Source organism: Lontra canadensis, unplaced genomic scaffold (assembly GCF_010015895.1).
Source record: "Lontra canadensis isolate GAN:19392208 unplaced genomic scaffold, GSC_riverotter_1.0 scaffold15, whole genome shotgun sequence".
In the NCBI taxonomy this organism is placed as follows: domain Eukaryota; kingdom Metazoa; phylum Chordata; class Mammalia; order Carnivora; family Mustelidae; genus Lontra; species Lontra canadensis.
Genome location: NW_022631009.1, coordinates 26,758,677 through 26,778,256, shown reverse-complemented (window position 1 = coordinate 26,778,256; position 19,580 = coordinate 26,758,677). Strand labels below are relative to the sequence as shown.

The 19,580-nt window shown below is 43.7% G+C and overlaps 1 protein-coding gene across 1 annotated transcript in view; it reads right to left on the bottom strand.

Annotated features, from left to right (window-relative positions):
- The window catches only part of RUNX1T1 (RUNX1 partner transcriptional co-repressor 1), a 127,581-nt gene extending 116,629 nt beyond the window's left edge, over positions 1–10,952 (bottom strand). The window contains 2 exon segments of the mRNA XM_032858741.1: positions 10,831–10,855; positions 10,857–10,952. Of these exon segments, the coding sequence (XP_032714632.1) occupies positions 10,831–10,855; positions 10,857–10,952 (121 nt within the window).
- Between the last annotated feature and the right edge of the window lie 8,628 nt (positions 10,953–19,580).

Genomic DNA, 19,580 nt, shown 5'->3' with positions numbered 1-19,580 from the left:
AGCAGCGGCGGGCGGTTCCAGAGTGGTCAAGTCCAAGTCTAAGAATAAGCAAGATCTTATTAATGGTTATACTCCATACATATCACCTCGTGGAATTCTCATGACAGCCTGATGAGGTCATGCCAGGATTATCCAGATGAGAATTATTTCCAGATGAACACGGGGAGTAGAAGCAGGTTCAACAAGTAGTGCAGTACTTGAGAGGAGAGTTAGGCCCCTTCCCCTCTACACTCCACACTGCCTTTGGCAGGCAAGACAGAAGCATCGCTTTGCCCTTGCAAAGGGCAGAGTCCCAGAACCAGTCAGTTCCAGCCTGATGCTACAGTCTCTAACTTTACAGTGAGTCAAACAGGTACAAGATTTGCAAAAACACTCAGAGGACCAAGGGGTCATACAAGTCTCCCTCCAACCCAAGGCCCAGCCCCCACTTTCTTCCCCAAAGTAACTACTATGGTCAGATGCTTGCACCTATCTTCGCAAGTACAAGTGTATGTATATTTTTCTAGACAAATATAGCATACTGTACACATTGTTCTGCTGCCTGCTTCTCCCATTTCACCATATATCTCGGGAATAATTTCATATCAACACATATAAATCGCTCTCATTCTTTTAAACACTATAGATGGATTTTAATGCTGAGGTCCTTTTTTGACTGCCTATGATTAATTCTTATCAAGCACAATTGACAACAGAGGAAAATAGTCTTAAAACATTCCATTCTGACAGATTTTATAACAAAACCACAAACTCCAGATTTGGTTAAAGTTCAAAAACTAAAAACAGAAAAAAAAAGGGGGGGGGGGTTAGGGGTCACCTGAGTGGCTCAGTCAGTTAGGCCTCTGACTCGGATTCTGATTTCAGCTCAGGTCATGATCTCAGGGTCCTGAGATCAAGCAAGCATCGGGCTCCCTGTTGGTCCAGGGAGTCTGTTTTCTCCCTCTCTCTAAATAATTAATTAAATCTATAAAGGAAAAAAAAAAAAAAAAAAGATTCTCACCCTCTCCTTCTGCCCTGCCCCAATCAATCAATCAATCAATCAAGTGAAAAAACCAGCAGTGTTTTTTCAAATTAAATGAAACTGGACAAAACAAGGTGAAATACCCTGAAATAATACTATCTAAATGAAGCAGACCTAAAAGTCCCCAAACTGGTACATTTTTATTGTTGTTTCTGGTTCTGGGACATCCTGGTTTATAAGCACACATCAGCTCTTTCATTAACTCCTCCTGACTCCTGACTCTCTGTTCCCTGCCTTCTCTCCTCTACATAACGTTAGGATTGAATGAAATTTCATAAATTATCCTGTAAATAAAATTTCAGTGTCTAAAAAATGTAAAATAGATAGGCTGCTCCGGTAGAAAGTTAAGGGTCAGACCCAGCCCACCTGACCACTTTTTATTCCCCTCACCCTGGCCCAGAGGTACCTACAAAAAAGCAAGGAATCTCAGAACAGGTTAAAATTCTATGCAAGAAGCAAAAGCATATAAGGGAGCCACGTCCCAGAGAGAGCAATAAAAATCCTCAATGCAACAGCTACTCTTTAAACACCTACCACTTGACAGCCCTATCACCATATTCCCAAAGTAGCTACAGACCACAGGAATCCCTGGGGCAGGGATGTATGAACAGGCCCTGAGACCTTTTTCTGGAGTCACATGAGACTCTGAGTCTATGTGGAGTAGGGAAGCTGCTCCTGAGACATCCAAAGTGATTCTAAATTCTGGCAAGCTAGGGGTGCCTGGGTGGCTCAGTGGGTTAAGGATCGAAGTCTTGATTTCTGCTTGGGTCCTCATCTCAGGGTAGTGGGATAGAGCTTGACATCAGGCTCAGCGCTCAGTGGGGAGTCTGCTTTCTTGCGATTCTCTCTCTGCCCCTCCCCATGTGAGCTCACCTATTCTTTCTCTCTCTCTCTCAAATACATAAACAAATCTTTTAAAAATAATTTAAAATATTCTGGCAAGCCAAGTGCATTGGACACACAATCCAAGTTGTCAACTCTGCTTCCCTAAACTCACCCCTGTATCCAAGTTCTAATTATTATTCCTCCACAATGCATCTTACATCCGCCTCTTCCTTGCCCTCCCCCAAACCCAATCCTGGTCATCCTGAAGCAGGAGCTAAAGTCTAAGCTGCAGCCACAAGCTTCCTGCTTGGCCTTGGCCTCCAGTCATGCCCCCATTCCCACCCATCTGACTGAGCACAATCAAACCAGCTCTCAGGAAACAGGACTTCAATTGGGTCCATGGTTTCCCCTTGTCTAGCACAACTTCTTGTTTGTTTTTACTTTGGATTTATTGAGATCTATTTCACCAGGGCATCTTTCGTCCAAAAGAAGCCTAGCTAGAAAATCTAATATATAAAGCAATTTGTCATTAAAGCAGAACTATTCTGGTTTTCCAGTGCCAATGAAAAGGTGAGAGCCCAGGCCAGGCACCCTTCATGCCCAGTCTCACCTTGAGGGGTCCTATAGGACACAGTTTTAAAAACTTCTGGCTTCCTCAGAAGATAAAGCTTAAATCAAAATGCTTTGTATTCAAGACACTTAGGTACTTTCTACTTATTTGCCAGTAATCACCCATGGGTCCTCTTTGATACAGCCACATTCTTCAATTTACTCTCTCTCCAACCCCACTCACTCCACCCCATAGTCCTCCAAAAGCCCCTTCCACATCTGGCTTTCTGCATCCACATTCCTACTTTATAAATGCCCACAAGCCCAAACAATAACTTTACTTTGATAAATCCTGTCTTAAGCTGAAATTACCACTCACTCCCCACTCTAAAATCTCATTTACTATACCATTTAATCAGTTAAGCCATTAAGCCTCCCTATCTTATGTAGCAATTTTACTCGTCCTGAGTGGGTTTATCATTCAGTGGGAATTAAGTACACACTGAATTACATGTATACCCACTAAACGTATACAGCATATGTGTATGCAAACCCACCTAGTCTGCGTCTCCGTCTTAACACAAGGCTCTACACATAGTAGGCATTCATTAAATATTTATCAATTTATTAACTTACTTCTGATGGACAGTCACGAGTAAATACTTTTTTCTTTCAGATATTCAAAAAAGGGTCATTACTAGGACTATCCCAAAAGCATACACTTTTCTTAAAAATAGGAAAATTAGGTTTAATGGGTTGTTCATTTTACTGTTCTTCATTTATATTTTTCCCTGATATTTTATACCCGCTCCCTCTAGCCAACACAAAGCTTGCCTTGGACAACTCAGTGGAGACTGATTACATTTACCTTCCATTTAGACCTGAACAGACCTACCTATCCTTATTTAAACAAAGGGATGAGAATTCATTGTCCACGTTTGTTTCCCATCAGAGGTCAAATGTGGATCTCATCTCTAAATAAATCTAGCTATAGAGGAGAGTGAAAAGGTGTGACAGGTAGGCAAAGGGGTTAGATGGGAGAGAATACTTGTGTGACACATGATAAAAGTTACAGAATCCTAATAGTCACTTAAAAAGAACACTTTCATGGGAAAGAAGGATTACTATGTCAGTCTGATAAACACCACAGTTCCAGTCCCAATATCATCTGCTGTTCTTCCCAGCTGTGTTTGCTCATCACTGTGTACATAACATATGCATAGATTCAGAAAATAAACTAGCAGTCTTTCATGACCTGTCTTACAGCCCCCATCTTCCCAGATCTTGAGGTTAGGGGAAGGAGTACAGAACAGCGAGTTTTAACCACAGAAGCCAACCCACTTTCTAAGACTTTGTCTTTACAGCACAACTTGCACCATGCTTATGATATCCACTGGGGGATGACTTTACAACCACTGATACTCTCTTTGCCATGGGACATGCATTTGAAATGCTCTTGGCAATGCCGCTGCACTGGTTCCCTGCCCCCAACTCCACACCAGCATCTGTAGGTACCATTCCCTGCTTTCCTAGTATCTCTCAGACCTCCTCCTTGAGTATCACCAGGGGTGCTCTCCAAAATGTCTAGTGGAAGGGACTTCCCAAGCACTCTTTAGAACAGCACCGTACAGCTAGTTTTCTCCCCAAGTGCTCGGCCCACCGCCTCTAGCTCATCACTGCTCTGGCGTCGTTTCCTCTCATGTGATTAGTGCCCACCTAGCTTTTGAGCTTCTTTAGACAAACTGCCATTACATCTCATGGGATCTCTCTGAATTCACTGATGCAACTTCAACCCAGTCAAGTTTGGTACCAACTAAGAGCTCACCGCCTACATACTTTGAAGACATTCTCATTGGTGGCAACAAACAAACAGAAACCACTTCAGTCTGGCCTCTCACTGAACCTTGAATGCCAATGCACAAATCTTCTACAACCTATGAAGCAACAGTAGTTCCTGTGGCTTCCATTTCTAATGACAAATGAAAATAGCATTGGGACGCCTGGGTGGCTCAGTTGGTTAAGCGGCTGCCTTCGGCTCAGGTCATGATCCCAGGGTTCTGGGATAGAGTCCCACATCGGGCTCCTTGCTCGGCTGGGAGCCTGCCTCTCCCTCTGCCTCTGCCTGCCTCTCTGTCTGCCTGTGCTCGCTCGCTCTCTCTCCCTCTGTCCCTGACAAATAAATAAATAAAATCTTAAAAAAAAAAATGAAAATAGCATTACTTCCAAGTCCTAGTAAACAGAAGAAGTTCCTACTGCCATCCTAGATGATGCCAAGGTGCTCTCTTGGTCAAATCAGAAGTGTAAGAATGCCATAGCCTCTAAGTTCTAAGGAAGTCCAGCTCTAGTTATTATTAACAATTTCACAAATTAAGATTAAACTTCCCATAATGCCTAAATTGTGTACAAACTAAAGTAGGAAATCAAAGTGTTACTGGTAATAACTGGGCTTTTAAAACCAATAGCAGACTATGTCTTCAGACGATGCAATAGGACAATTTCAGTCTTTCTTTCTTAAGAACTGATTCCTCACCCAACGATAATGTGTCCTTGTTCATTTAAATAAGCTGTTACTTACCAAGTTCTCTCCAAAAAATGGTTTAAAGAGGCCATTTTCTAAATTTCCAAGTGACTTGGGTCCAAACCTTCAGACAACGGGCTACAGCGAATGCCCAGGAAGCACAACCAACTACCATCAAGCGTTAGCTTCCAGCCCCTCACTCCTGCCCCCAAGCATCAAGTTCATCTTGTCCAACAGCCATGAGGTGAAAGCATAAAAGCTATCTTCCTTGAGCAAAACCTGTAATCTTCAGTTCCTTCTCACTGCATAAACAGACTCATGTCTTCTTCATTCACCTTTTAAAAAGGCACAGTAATATCTAAAATTTCAGACAGTCACCAGGATGTTCACCAGGATGGCTGTGGAAAAAAAGGCCTCCCTCTCCCCAATGCCACTTCTTTACAATGGAGAAGAGTAAGAAGATAATGATGTTCTATGTGGTTCTACTTCCCAGCCATATGGAGATCAGGAGCGCCCCGTCCCCCTCCACCCCCCAAATTAAAAATTCAGGATTTTTTTTTTTCATTCACCTAACCATGGGAAATTCTTGAAAGCCTACTTCCAGCTTCACACATAGACTCAGACATGTGAGAGATGAGAAGCCTAAGGGTCCCTGAAATCTGCCCTTCATTTCACTTCTGAAGAATTCACCTGAGGGGTGGCACTCGTCCCAGGCCACACAGCAAAACAGGGACTGAACTGGAAAAGGAACCCCAGTTTACCCATTACTCAGAGAAGTGCGCGTGTGCGCGCGCGCGCACACACACACACACACACACACACACACACCATGTCCTTCTTTTTATATTACGTAATTACACCTGCAAGCTCCAAACGGTGTGGAATCCCTCTCCTCTTAAGAAATGACCAGGAAGTTGGCCTTGGCTGAACTGGGAGACGCAGATGACCAACCGAGATGAGGGACACTAGGCAGAAGACAACTCGAGAGTGCCGCGTGAGATCAACAAAGGGAACAGTCTGATACCTCATGGCTTCGGTGTAGTGCAGGAAGGTGGTGTTCGGAGGAAGGGATAGAATTTAGTAATGGAAAAGCCTGGATTAGGAGGTATTGAGGGATACAAACTGGCATACTCTTGGGCGTGTCCAAGGTTGGCTGTCAGGCGGTAAGTAGCCAGTGGGATTCCAAGGCTGGGGCAAGGGCAGAAGAAAACAATGGATGCATGGCTTATGGCTGCTAAAGAGAATATTTAAGCCAGGTAGGTATTCAGAAAATAAGCCTCTAATTATTCGAACTTGGGAACAAAGTAGGTAATTAAACTGGGGACACAAGGCAATCTCAGCTTTCCATATTGAGGCAAAAGGCCAAGCCAGAAGACCAACTACAGCCAGTCTCTGAAATGAAGTCAAATGCTACTTTATAATTTGCTTAGAAATCAGCGATGCCAATACATGTGAGGGTGGACCCCAGGCTCAGAGTAGGTCTCCAATATCTGTCAGTTCCTCCTCTCTCTCCCAAGACCAACAACTAGGGGGCAGCCCTTGAAAGCCCAGAGCGCACTCAGAAGTGGTCTATGACCCAGCTGTTAAAAAATTAATGAATCTAGTCAATCACATTCCCTAAGGCACTTGAAGATGCTGAGATTGCTGGACAAATGGGAAATTTTTACATTTGTGTGCTCATTCAACAAGATCTACATTCATTCTCAAGGCCCTAGTCACCCAAAGGGTGATTTGCCTTTGAGAGCCTGACCAATATGAAATCTATAAAATGAATGCCTGCTTGATTCCCTCATGGGCTGCATTATAAGGTAATCTCAATTAGAACTATTGAAGCAGGGGGATTTTTAAAACTTGGTCTCTTGCAGTCCATGAAAAAGGTTAGTGGCTCTCAGCAGCACTGACGGTCTGAACCTTCTTCACAGGAGGGTCTCGTGCCTTAAACCTCAACCGTGGGGCATTACTGCATCAGTGGTTCTCATGTCAGAGCCTGGACATCACTTTTTAAAGCAGGCACATTTTGAAAAGAGGCGCAAGAGGCTTCCCCACCCCCCGCCCGACCCCTGTTGGTGCCTTATAAAGTTCTGAGGCTTCAACGCTGAATGTGGCTCCAGCACAAAACAACTCATTAGAAGATCACATCCCAAAATGATGGGCCTGTGTCTGTGAAATAAACTTTTCTTACACCGATCTGTGATTCAGCGCCATTTCTTGAAAGTGGCAAAGTACTTGGTGCTGTACCAGGGAATCCACCCACGTGGCTGCCCGGGTCTCTGAAAGATATGCCAGCACAATATGCTACAATTTGGATTCAAACTGGAAATTACGTTGCTTAAAAGCATTATTTGTTGGCTGATTACAGACACGGATCACAGGTACACACACACAGTACTGTTCTTCAAACCACTACTTTTCAGTTGGTGGTGCAGAAGAAACATCGCATTTGTTAATATCCATCCTCCTCCTGTGTCCCAATGTCTGTCTCCCCCTTAATCCATCCTGGAGATACTCTGAGTTTAGCTGTGAAGAGTGTGTCTGGTCATTCAAGTGTAAAGCCACAAAGCTACATAGCCTCCAATTGATCCTAAGCAGTGATCACGTCTCAACCTGGACAAATTACTCTAGCCACAAGTCAACCCAATAGCAATTGTGGATAGAGTCAATATTGAACCTGATCCAAATTTCATCAGTCTTCCTTCTCCCTTAATTCTCTATGCCCAGTTTTACATGGATAGCGATGCCATTCATTTTCTTATTAAAGGGATGAAGTATTATCTGTATTATGATTATCTAAGATGTGTTAGAGTTTTCTTCTTCCTTAATACTAGATGATTTACAAAGAACTTGTCTTTCCTAGAAAGGTCACTAGTAAAATGCACCCAATTTTTCTCTAATGTGGTGCTTTCCCTGTCCATAAAACTTATTTGATTAGCAGTACTATAGAAGCTAAAGCTTTTGTATGCAGGCACTCAAGCATAATTTAATCATTTTATTTAAGCATGAAAAAAATTATTCTGAAAGCCCTGTTAGGTAAAATATCCCTGATTAGTTTAAACTTACATTTGCAGGTATATTAAAGGTAAAATAAATCACAGGATGCTTACTATGCAATAGAATAGTGTTAACTTTGTTATAATAGTCAGCAGTAAGTTAAAAATTGTAGTATTAGAGAATGCAAGGAATAGCTATCTCGTTTTAAATAACTATATTTAAACAGATTATTTAAAAATAAATTTTGCTTTGTGTGAACCCTTTTTATATTACCAGGATTGTCACCTATGGAAACCTCTTTCATAGTCAAACAAGATGAGGTCCTAATTGCATAATACCATTTATCTGCTGAGGATAAAAGTGCCAACAAATGAAAATGCACATTAAGCAAGAGATTGTCAGAATAGAAAATTGTCTTATTTTTTTTATTTTTTTTTTATTTTTTTTGTTTTTTTGTTTTTAAATAACCCACTCACACTAACAAAAGACTGCAGTAGCTTCCAAATTATAGGCTGTTATTTTTAGTGGAAGTAGTTCAATATTCATATTGGAGCAGATGTAGCAGTTTAACAAAACAGCTCTTCAAATCCTGCACAAATTGAAAACAGGAAAACTGATTGCATTTTCTCTTATCACTTTCCTTTTCTGAATTGACACTTTTGGCCTTCTGAAAATTTACACATGGCTTTCATCTCAACAGCACCTGCTGATCAAATAGAAACCTAACATTTTCATGAAAATGGTATAAAGGACTAGTTTTGTTCTAAACACTGCAAAGGGCATCAGTTGCCTACTTGATGGCAACAATTGCTGTGTATAAAGCATATTCATCATAGGTTTATATTTTCATTAAACTTTTAAAAAATATATGTTAAGTCCCTTCTGGTTTTCTTCCCATACTCACTTTTGTATGACTCAAATTTCTTTGACTTAATTCTCCCTAATACTTAGCTATATTATGCAAAGACTATGTAAAATGTAAAAAAGGGAAGATTACACTAAGATAAGGACAATACTTACTATCTTCTCTGCCTCTGCCTGGAATATACACATGTTTATTTTGACATGTTACTGTCTATGCATGTCTATGGGCATAAAATACATATACATCCCATCTTCATTTTCCAACCACCAAAAGAAAACAAGAAACAAAAAAGTCAAAGTCAGGCTCTATTTTTGGAAGGGGCCTTACACATTCTTTTTATCAGAGACAGCTTCAGTAGGTGCTTTAATGTTTGAGTACCCCGAACTGGGAAAGAACAGGTCTCACCCAAGCACAAGCTGGCAATCACCTAAATGATGTGACCAACCGCTCCCTATAGACACCGCCAGAGGAGGTAAAGGGAAATCTTGAAAATGGGTATTCTTATAGGTACTACGTACAAGATTAATAGCTAGGATGCTTCTCAGATTTTTCAGTAAAAGTGCTCCCCATATTGCTCCGTAACCTCCAATTCTGGGTAAAATTAAAGGTGCTCCTAAGACATGCAACCTGTCCGTTTCTTAGCCAAAAGAGCTCTACCCCTTCTGAAGGATTCCAGGCTGTCCGCTCCCATTCTGCCTGGGTGATAAGGTAACCTGAAGGCAGAAATGACATACAGTAATACATGTGCCGCTCTGACCAGTTGGTCTGCGAATTTCAGTGTTTCATCACGCTCACTGAGGCAACAGCAAACCTGAAATGTCAATATGTTCAGTCAATGGAAGTGAAATAATGGGACTCTATTGTCTTACCCAATCGATCTGCCGCTGTCAACAAGGAAACATGCCCCCCCCAAGGCTTTAAACAAATTTTAATTAGGCTTTTTAGTTACTGGATCCTATTTACCTATGGAAACACCTATCTCGATTATGTGTATGAGGCAAACAATATTTTTTCACTTTTATCCATTTTAAAAACATTACAAAGTTGACACTGTAATTTTAAGAAATACACTCATGAGTCAATAATATATATATATATTTTTTTACTCTTCTTTTTTTTTTTTTTAAACCCACTCCAAGGGAAAATATTCCGTGTCTCAAATCCAAAACACAAATCTACCTGACGGCGTCAGAATGATTTTTTTTTTCTCTAAACCATGTTGAAACCATACTATCAAATCGACTAACTGCATATTAAAAGTAGTCTACATTTGCTTTTCTCACTCATTCAAGTACCACCACTAGCATCAGTTCAACACCCATTCAAAACAAGTCACACAAAACCCAACACCGATGATCAATTCCAAAAGCCACTACCCTTTCTGCTTAGTGTATCAGTCCGAAACACAAGGGGGTAAATGAAACTCCTGTTAAAATAAGGGAGATGGTGCTGAGAAGGGCAGGGGTGGGGGGTAAAGAGGAAAGAAGACGTTTCCGTCATTCAATTTCCCCTAAGTTCTATGGCCCTTCCCTGTACCAGGAGAGAGACAAGCTCACCTTAAAATAAAAATTAAAATAAACTAATCAAGTTGTTAAGCAGCTTCTTCTCTCCCCCTCTTCATCTAAAGGCTTCAGCGTTCAGTCAATAAATAAATCTATTGTTCCCCCTTTATCGAGTCTCTTTAAACCTATTCAGACTGGCAAAACTAAACCCAATTAAAGATAAGGCCCTCCAGTAATCTCACCTCGGTGAGTCCTGTCTGGATAGCAGAGGTGATGGGAGATAGCGTCCAGGCCAGGACTGATGCCTCCTTCTCACCCCGCACAACAAAAGGCAGATTTCTCTTTCTCCCTCTGCTAATCTTTAAATGTAAATTCTCTCCGCCCGCTAAGAGGAGCGACAGATAACATGTTACATCTTCACTTCTCCTGGTCTTATCGACTTCTGAATCATTTGGAAAGGGAGAGAGGGAAAGAGAAAAGCAGCTTCCCCGCTCCCCCCACCCCCCCCTCCCCACCCCTCCTTCCTCCCCGCTCGCCTCCCCTCCCCGTTCACGGAGATTACCTTCTGGCAAAGGAGCGCAGGAGAGGCGGCCGCAGCCGAGGCGGCACCCAGACCGCGGCTTTGTATTCATTAAACACACATCGGAGCTTATCAGAAGTAAAAGGCTTGTCAGGATGGCACATTGTGTGTGAGTGAGTGTGTGAGCGCAGGAGGGAGAGGAGAGAAGCCAACGTGCATCAGGGTGATTACAATATCAGCAGGGCCCAGATGGAGGCAGGAAAATAAACAGAGGGTGCGTGTGAGACGGAGCGCGAGAGGGAGGAAAAGTGGGAGAGAGAGAGGGAGAGAGGGAGAGGGAAGAGGCACAGGCTGGAGGGAAGAAACCGAAAGGGATGGTGGAGGTGGGAGCTCGGGCCCCAGGATGGGGGCAGCAAGTGGGCGTGAGGGACCCCAAAGCCGGCGGAGGGTGACAGCCGGGGGATGGGGGGTTTGCTTATATCCCCCAAACTGCCCCTCCTCCAAGAAAAGGGAAGGAATCCAGACTAGCCAACTGCATTTCCCTGTTCCAGGGCCAGACTGAACATTTTGGAGGTCCTGTCAAGGTCAGAAGGGATCAAGAGCTCCCTTTTTGGCAGAGCATAACAATGAGACATTCACCATCTCACCTCCAGCCCAATTGCCACAATTTGCAAAACAAACCTATTTGAGCCCTCACAGCTGTTAAGCAGCCTTCCAGACCAACCACGAGTGGAAGTTCTTGTCCCTCTCTTCCTTGGCCCCAATACCCCGAAATTCCACACCCCCCAACCCACACCAACAGACAGAAAATCTCTTGCCCTGGGCTTGAGAGTGTCCCAGCAGAAGACTTGTGCTGCCAGCATCACTGTGATAAGAAGGACCACTTGTGATTGGTAGCTACAGGTGACTCCTAGACACCTGCTCCACCTCCAGAAATTGTGTGGGGGGAGGGGGTTCCCTATGTGTACATCTAAGAGTCTATTTTGGAGGTGGGAATTTGAAATTGAGGCTATCAATCTTGGCCTGAGCTGCTTCACAGCTCCTCACCCACCCAGCGCCCGAGAATCAATCAGAACACAAGCAAGGGCTAATGCTCCTCCGTCAGACCAGAGTTCATCCTCCACCCCATCAGGGTCAGGAGGGAGATACACCTGAGTAGTCCCATGGGAGCCCCTTTTCACTTTTAAATGCGCCCATCAGACAATCTGAACATCTGATCAGATCCTTAATGGAGTGCAGATAATGCAGCAAAGAAGGTTATTTTATTGGGGGAAGGGGGAGTATTTGGCTGTGTTGCATTTCAAGACACTGAAGCTTGGTTAAGGAGCTCTCATGCAGTATCAAGAGCAAGTTCAGAACAAAGTAGCCAATAAACTGCATAATTGTTCATGACATACACTGTAGCCCCAGCTGCAGTGACAAGCTGGGTTATAACACAGTGTATGCATGGGTCTTGGTTAAGGGACAAAATGGTAGAGGAGAGGGAAGCGTAAGGCTAGTTAATAGAGAAAAAGAAAAGGGAGAGTCTCTTAGAGGCAAATTTGATGAGAGGCATTGTTTAATTGACCACCCCCCTCCAAAACACTTAACCAAAAAACAGCTGCATGGGTGGTGGCCTCCCCACCCCCCCAGCCCCAGCCCCATGCTCCCACGCCAAGAGGAGAATTCAGAAAAATTTGATAGGTAAGACAGAGTGAAAATAAGCTGGACCTAGGTGGGGGAAGGGCATGTGTGAAAAATCTTGTCATGCAATGAATGTCAGATAAAAAGGGGTCTGCCACAATCCTCCAGTAATCCAATAACGTGGAAAACCTCATGGTATCACTGAGACGAGAACAAGGTAATATTTTTCCATAAATCTTCAAAAAGTGTCCAGGTTCAATAGAGAGAGAGGGGTGCAAGGGTAGGAAGTAAGCCATTTGGCAGGGCACATTACAACATCAAGTGAACTTTAAATGGGTGAAAATCGGCCATTCTAACATGTTTTAAATTTAATAACGGATTTCTGGAGTACCATTTTAGTTCTCATAAAAGCTCACCTTTCACCTTTTCTCTAGCTGTTATAGAAAACTGCATTCAGAATAACCAGATGCAATCACACATACCTTCCTCTTTATTACATTTCAGTTAGATCAATTTGGACAGAGACTACATGTAAATGCCTGTAAATCCAACACAACTCTAGGAAGAAAAAAATACAACTTACAAATGATTACTGATTTTTCCATTACATGCTCTTTGGGGGAAAAAAACGCTATTTAAAAAAACAAAACAATGCACTACTACTTTCAAACCCAAAAAAGGTTTACATTTTCTTTTAAAAGCATCCAAACATTAAAGGCATGAAGAAAACTGTGCAAAAAACTAATCTGTCAATGTTCTTATTTTATAAAAGCACAGTATTTCTATTACTACCTTGTTTGTTCATTGACTTTTGGCTCACAGTTCTAGAAAAGATCAACCAATTCTCAAATGGGAAGAATCCATGACTCTCTTCCAAAGCAAACACTTTGCTGCAAAGCTTTCAATTTAAAAAAAAAAAAAAAGCGCAATATAATAATCAAGAAGTATAATCACAGAATAAGTGTACAACAGAAAGTGGTTTCTATAATCACAGCTGTCTTAAAGTCCAAGCTGGAGACTAGAAATCTTAATTTCAACTAGTTCTTTTCTTAATAATAGGTTACCTTCCTATAAAAGCAAGAAGTCCATCTGCCCCAGGCAGATAAGTTTTGAAGCATTAATTCAGATAAAAATCTAGCATTTTCTTTCTTTCTTTGAGTATGTGAATTCTAGTGTGCTATAATGTGAGAATTCCAACATATGACCATTATGGCATAATATCTCATTGCTCAGCTTGTCATTATTTCATTTGTAATTCTTATGTTAATTATGTTCATAATTACTATAAACAGATGTGGTAGACATTCATGTGACCTTTTATTGCAGAATGCATTCCTCACTCATTTTGCTTTAATTTCTCATGGACATGAAACTGAAATGCACAAAAAAAGAAAAAAGGTTTCTAATTTTCTAATGTTTTATGTGCCTAAGTTAAAACAAAACCTACCTTCTACTTCATCTGTATTTCAAAATATTAGAATATTCTTAACATTTAAGCTGCTTTACAGCACATTTTTCAATTGCACACTGAACCTCACTGCTGCTCACTAAATTGTAGCTATGGATGCCAAACAAAGGCTAGCATCCATGTCTAAGTTGTTGGTCTCTCTCTCTCTTTTTTTAATATCAAAGGTTAATGCAGCAGAATTGTGCTTCAAAACCAAGTGCCTAACAGCTACACACCGATTTATTCACTCATAACTCAACCATCACCCTCTTTACATAAAACACATTTACAATAAAATCAGTATGGATTTCATTAGCTGAAAACCTTCTCGAATTTCATTTCTTTGGCCCTAATCTATAATTAGTGTGGACAGACAGGTGCAAACCCTTCTCTTCTACAGATGGCTACTGGAAATGGTGCAAAGTAGCTCCTTCTGTTTAAACAACACAGAGATAACCTGCTCTGTCTTATCACTTACAATTACCTCCATTAAACTGAACTAATGTTTGCTTTAATAAAATGTTCACTGTTCTTTAAACATTATTTAGGAACCCTTATATTAATGGCTATAAAAAAGTGAAGTTGGAAGGTGTCTCTTTTGGTAACAATAACTTATTCTGGATAAAATGTTCCAAGTGATGGATAATACCAGGTTCACAAAGCTGCTTTAGTAGATTTAACATTTGTTCATTATTCTGGGGTCAAATATGATATTTTTAAATAAATGGGGTCAAATATGGTATGTTTAAAAGGCACTTTGGAGACAATTAACCAAGTGTCGGCGGGGGGCGCTTTTTCCAGACGTTTAGAAAAATGGAAGGTTTAATTTTTTTTCTGGTAGATTTTAACTTGTTAGTATAGAACTCTTAAAGTCCTAGACTGCTTTCAAAGGATATTTATGTTCACTTCATTTTATGTACTTAACTTCTGATAGATTAACCTGAAAGTTATAGGAGTTCATTATTTTTAAGCCACATTTAAAAAATTAACTATGAATGTAAGTGCACTCTATAAGCACATGGTTAAAAATTACTTCACTCCACAATAAATAACTTCTATAAAGCCAGAGATCACTTCTCCCTGCTTCTGCTATCAATAAAATCTGTGGATCACTACATGAAGAATAAGGTGTCCATAAAACAAAGAACTTTGAAATGCCCAAACAGCAACAAATAAATAGCTTTTCTCACTGAACTTACATAACTTACAGTAATAGACTCCACTAAAATGCAACTGACTCATTTTTTTTCACATGCAAATCCTGCAGGTGCCAATTTTTCAGACTGCTTTGCTATGAAGAGCTATGTTGCCTGCATAAAACCTCAATGAAGAAGGCTTTGCATTCAGTGCCTGTCAGCTGATGTTCATATCAAAGAAGTGAGAAACAGGATTTGACAGTGAAGAATGTCCTAAACTGACAACCACTGGCCAGCATTCCTATTGGAAGCATTTCTTTCTCATGATCCCTTTTCAATGTATTAAAAAAAAAAAAAAAAAAAAAAAAAAAGGCAAGTCTTTTTTTGGGGGGGTGGGCTAGGCTTCTATTTTCCAATAAAATAAATGATAATGGCACCTTACATTTGTGTACTTCCTTGCAGTTCTGAAGTGCTCTTTTATCTGCGAACACTAACACCCTCGATGGGAGAGCTCATCATCAAATACTAGCATTCAGACCAGTATTTCACTGTTCTTCAGGACAGAAAAATTGTAAAAATATTTAAAAGCTGTACTCCTATAGCTGCAACACACAACATACTACTCTCTTCAGCAGCTTGCAACCAAATAGGGCAGTCTGCACTGTATTGCAAGTATAATGCTTCTTCTTAGGAAGGTCCTTGAAGAATCATTTTGAAAACCAAATTAACAGCAAATATTAGCGGGTCACGGAGACTAGGTCTACAAAGGAAAATATCATTTCAAAGACTTCTGGTCTGCTTTGAGTTGTCTAAACATTAAGGACAAAACAGACCATTCCCCCCCACCAATGCTTCTATTAGGTATGAGTTGGACACTGGAGAAGGTACATACTCAAATTCTCCCACTCAATATTTAGCTTTTCAAATAAAGTGCTGTCTAAACGGTTTACAACAAAAATTATTAATGCTTAAACAAAGACTTTTAACATAAAGTTCTTCTCTTAGTATAAATCTTAGATAAAGTCAGTGTTTAATATGCACCCAGAATGAGCCAGATTCCTGGGTTATTGGGTTGGAATTTTCTCTTTTGAAAGAATAAACCAAAGAAATATCAAATGTGAAATACAGTACAAGTAAAGCAACGACAGGCTTCAACTTCCTCAGCATCCATCCTGGCTGCAAGAAAAGCCTGGGTCAAAGTAAGATTCCCTGATGAATACTGGGTGAGACTGTCAGACCTCCCTTAGAAAACAACAATCACTAAAAAGAAAGAAAAGCAAAAAAAGAGAGAGAGAGAGAGATCAGATAGCCCTACCTATGTAATTTGAAAGTCCCCATAATGTTAATACTAAATTAGACTTCAAGGATAGAATTATAGATTTGCTTCTGGTTGTCCACATCCCAGCCTGGACATAAACACCCAGGTTGGGGCTATGATGGTTTAAGAAACAATAGTGTTTGTTGACCTTTCTAAGGAACTGTGTGACAGGAGAAACTGGGCACAACAACAGACTCACATGGTCAAGGCAAAACACTGCAATAAACTTAAAGGAGGCCCCCAACACTAACAAGCCGTTCATCACAGAGAAGCTGGTCAATTTGTATTCTGGTGAGTGTGGACTCACTGGGCACAGACCCAGTTCCACTCCTGTTCTATGCAAAGGGAGGGGTGTGATAATAAAAGCCACTGAGTGCACTTAAAAACCGTACAGATGTTTAAAAGGAGACTAGGAGAGGAGGGAAAAAAAAAAAGAAAGAAAGAAAGAAAAGAAAAAAACCCTGTAAAACAGATTTCAGTTCACACAGAAGGTAGAAAGAAAATGCTATGGTCAGCAACGCCACCTTTATCAGGGGGATAAATCAATTTGTAGCAGCTGTGGACAGCCATTTATATACAGGCCCTGGGCAGATTAATTAAGGGAAGCGAAGTTAAAAATTCAAGGGGGCTCAGAGTTACATGAAGCACATGAAGTTGGCCTGAAGTGGCCTCTCCAGCTCTCCTAGTCTTTACTCCCTCGCCCTGGCCTGGGTGACTGGTCTACAGTACCTCCTCCTCGAGGAATACTAGCTACTCCTTAAAGGGACATCCTTTAGGTTCCCTGAGGAAGCAGCAGACAGGTTTGGGCACGCTGGGATTTGAGGTGCCCAATCTTGGGGGGTGGGGGCTATGCTCTAAAGATTTCTACCCTACGCTCTGGGAGGAATAAGGAGACCAAGGGCTGCAAAGCTCCCCAGTCATACCCTGAAACTGAAAGGCCTGGGGCGGGGGTGGATCCTATTTTTAGTAACAGTTTTGGTTCACATCCTACTTCCCGGCATCGTAGTACTCAAACTTTTCCAAGGGTTGACCGACCTTACAAGAAAAGAAAAAAAAAAAAAGTTTCATAAAATGTATTTAAGCGCTCTGGGCCGTCACAACCGTCTTTGCTTAAGGTGTCCCGGCCAGCGTAAGATCCGCTCCGGGAGAGTGGTCTGGGTGCGCCAACCCACCCAGTCCTTCAAGGTTCGCAGAGAGCGGTGGGTGGCGAGGCCCGGGCGCTTTTTCCACCCTGGCCCGGGGGCTTCACCAGACGGGCTTCTAGAAAACGAAAGGAATTCCGCTAACGCGGCTCCCCGTCTGGACTCTGCGGGGCAAGAGCTGCAGAACACAAGGCTCTGCTCCTCGTTCGGGAGCGGCGAGCGTCGAGTCGGGGCCGCAAGGTGAACCTCCAAATGGCAGAGTGGCGGGACCCCGAGAGGAGGTCAAGGCAGGTGCGACGCTGCCCAGCGACAGCGGGCGGTGAAATCCTGAACCCGTCGTGGGTCAGAGACGCCCGGTCGGGAGACTTCGTGCGCCCTGGTACATCCCGCTCGGCACCCCAAACGCCCAGGAGTAATAGGGAAAGTTCGCAGGCGGGTGCAGAGTGCCTAGATGCCGCTAAGAAGACCCGGACCCCAGTCGCAGCCGAGTATACAAGTTAACATTCCGCCTTTCTTGCTCCTAGAGCTAAGTTTTCCACTACCGAAACGTGCCTTTCCCTTTCAGTTAAAAACAAAAAACCAAAAACCCACGATGCGGGTTTAGGGCCACCTGCCAAACGCACCGTGGGCACGTTGACCGGTTGTTCTGTCGGAGTATGGGGGGTGGGAACTACGCACCATCTTCCTGTTCACATACCGCGATGATGGAGAGGAAAGGGAAAAAAAAAAATTGTAAAAGACAGCGCGGGGAATCTAGGAGTGAAAACTGCATCCTTAGCTGACCCGTGAAGTTCAGTGTCATAGTGGAGTCACCCGCGATGTTCCTCTCGGCCCTGGTGCGTAGTCCTACCCTAGTTGAGCGACAAGTACAGCCTGCAGCCTCCCGGCCGAATAACCCGAATGAAGATGACGGTCATCGGAATCATAATTAACAGTAATAGCCGGGGGCCGGTCCCCGCCGCCCGCCCGCCGGCCCAGCCCTCCCACGGGCACTTACACTGCACAGGGCTGGAGAGTCCCACCATCCGCCACGGGCTCCAAGCTGCAAATAAAACTTCCCGTCGTCTCGGCCGGCCCGCGGGGCGAGGGGGCGAGGGCGCGGCGCGCCTTCCCCCGAGAGGCCAGAGTGTCCGCGGCCACTCGCCCACGCGCGCTCACCACGAGGCCGCGGAGTCGCCTGCGGAGCGCCCGCGGCAGCCCGGAGCTGCGCACTGCGAAGCTGCGGTGCAAAAAGCCCGGGGTCGGGGACGCCAGCCAAACGCAGCCTCCACGCAGAACCCAAGACTTGCGGAGCTCCGCTCCCCTCCTCCCGCCTCCCTCCCTCCCTCCGCTTTTCTGTTGTTGCTGCTGTGGCAGACAAATGTGATGTGGGGCGCAGGGAATTGCCACTGTCACAGGCGGCGTCTGCGTCTGCCTCGCCCGCCCTCGCTCACTCTCGAGGAAGGCGACGCATTTATCTGCAGGGCGGCCGGGCGTCCGCCGGGGAGCAGGAGCGCGGCGCTCTGTGCGCAGAGAGCGCCCGCACCAGGCCGGCTCCGGCGCGCACCCGCGCCCGGAGCGCCGCGGCCGCTCGGGAGGGAGGCGGCGGCGCGGCCGCTACCAGGTGCAGGGGGGAGGGCCCGCGGCGGGGGGGGGGGGGGGGGGGGAGGTGGGAGACATCTGTGTCGTGCAGGGGTCACAGAGGTCAAGTATATGTTAACAATGGGCAGGCCCTGCTCGCTAGGGCGCGCGGGCGGGCTGCCTCCCTCCCAGCCTCGCCCTCTACGGTGCAGGCTGGACGTGGGACTGGCTCCCTAATGATGCCTTCCCGGGCCGCTTGCTCTCTGGCGGCCCGAGTGCCCTGCAGTAACCCAAGACGACCACTTTCCCCGGCCATCTGGAGCGCTCCTGGCTGTCCTGCCTGTGTCTCATCACTGGCTGGAGAGACAGCTCTGCTAGAAATCAAGCCACTCTCAGATCTCCTCTCTAATCCCCTTCTGTTAGCTGATTTCCAGACTGACTATTTGCTTTCGCATTAGATAATAGCCTTAGAGAAAACAATTATCATTTTCTTTTTTTTTCTCTTTGTTTTTCTACTTCTCCCATAGTATACCGTTTAGAGGGGCCTCTCTCTATCTCACGTTTTC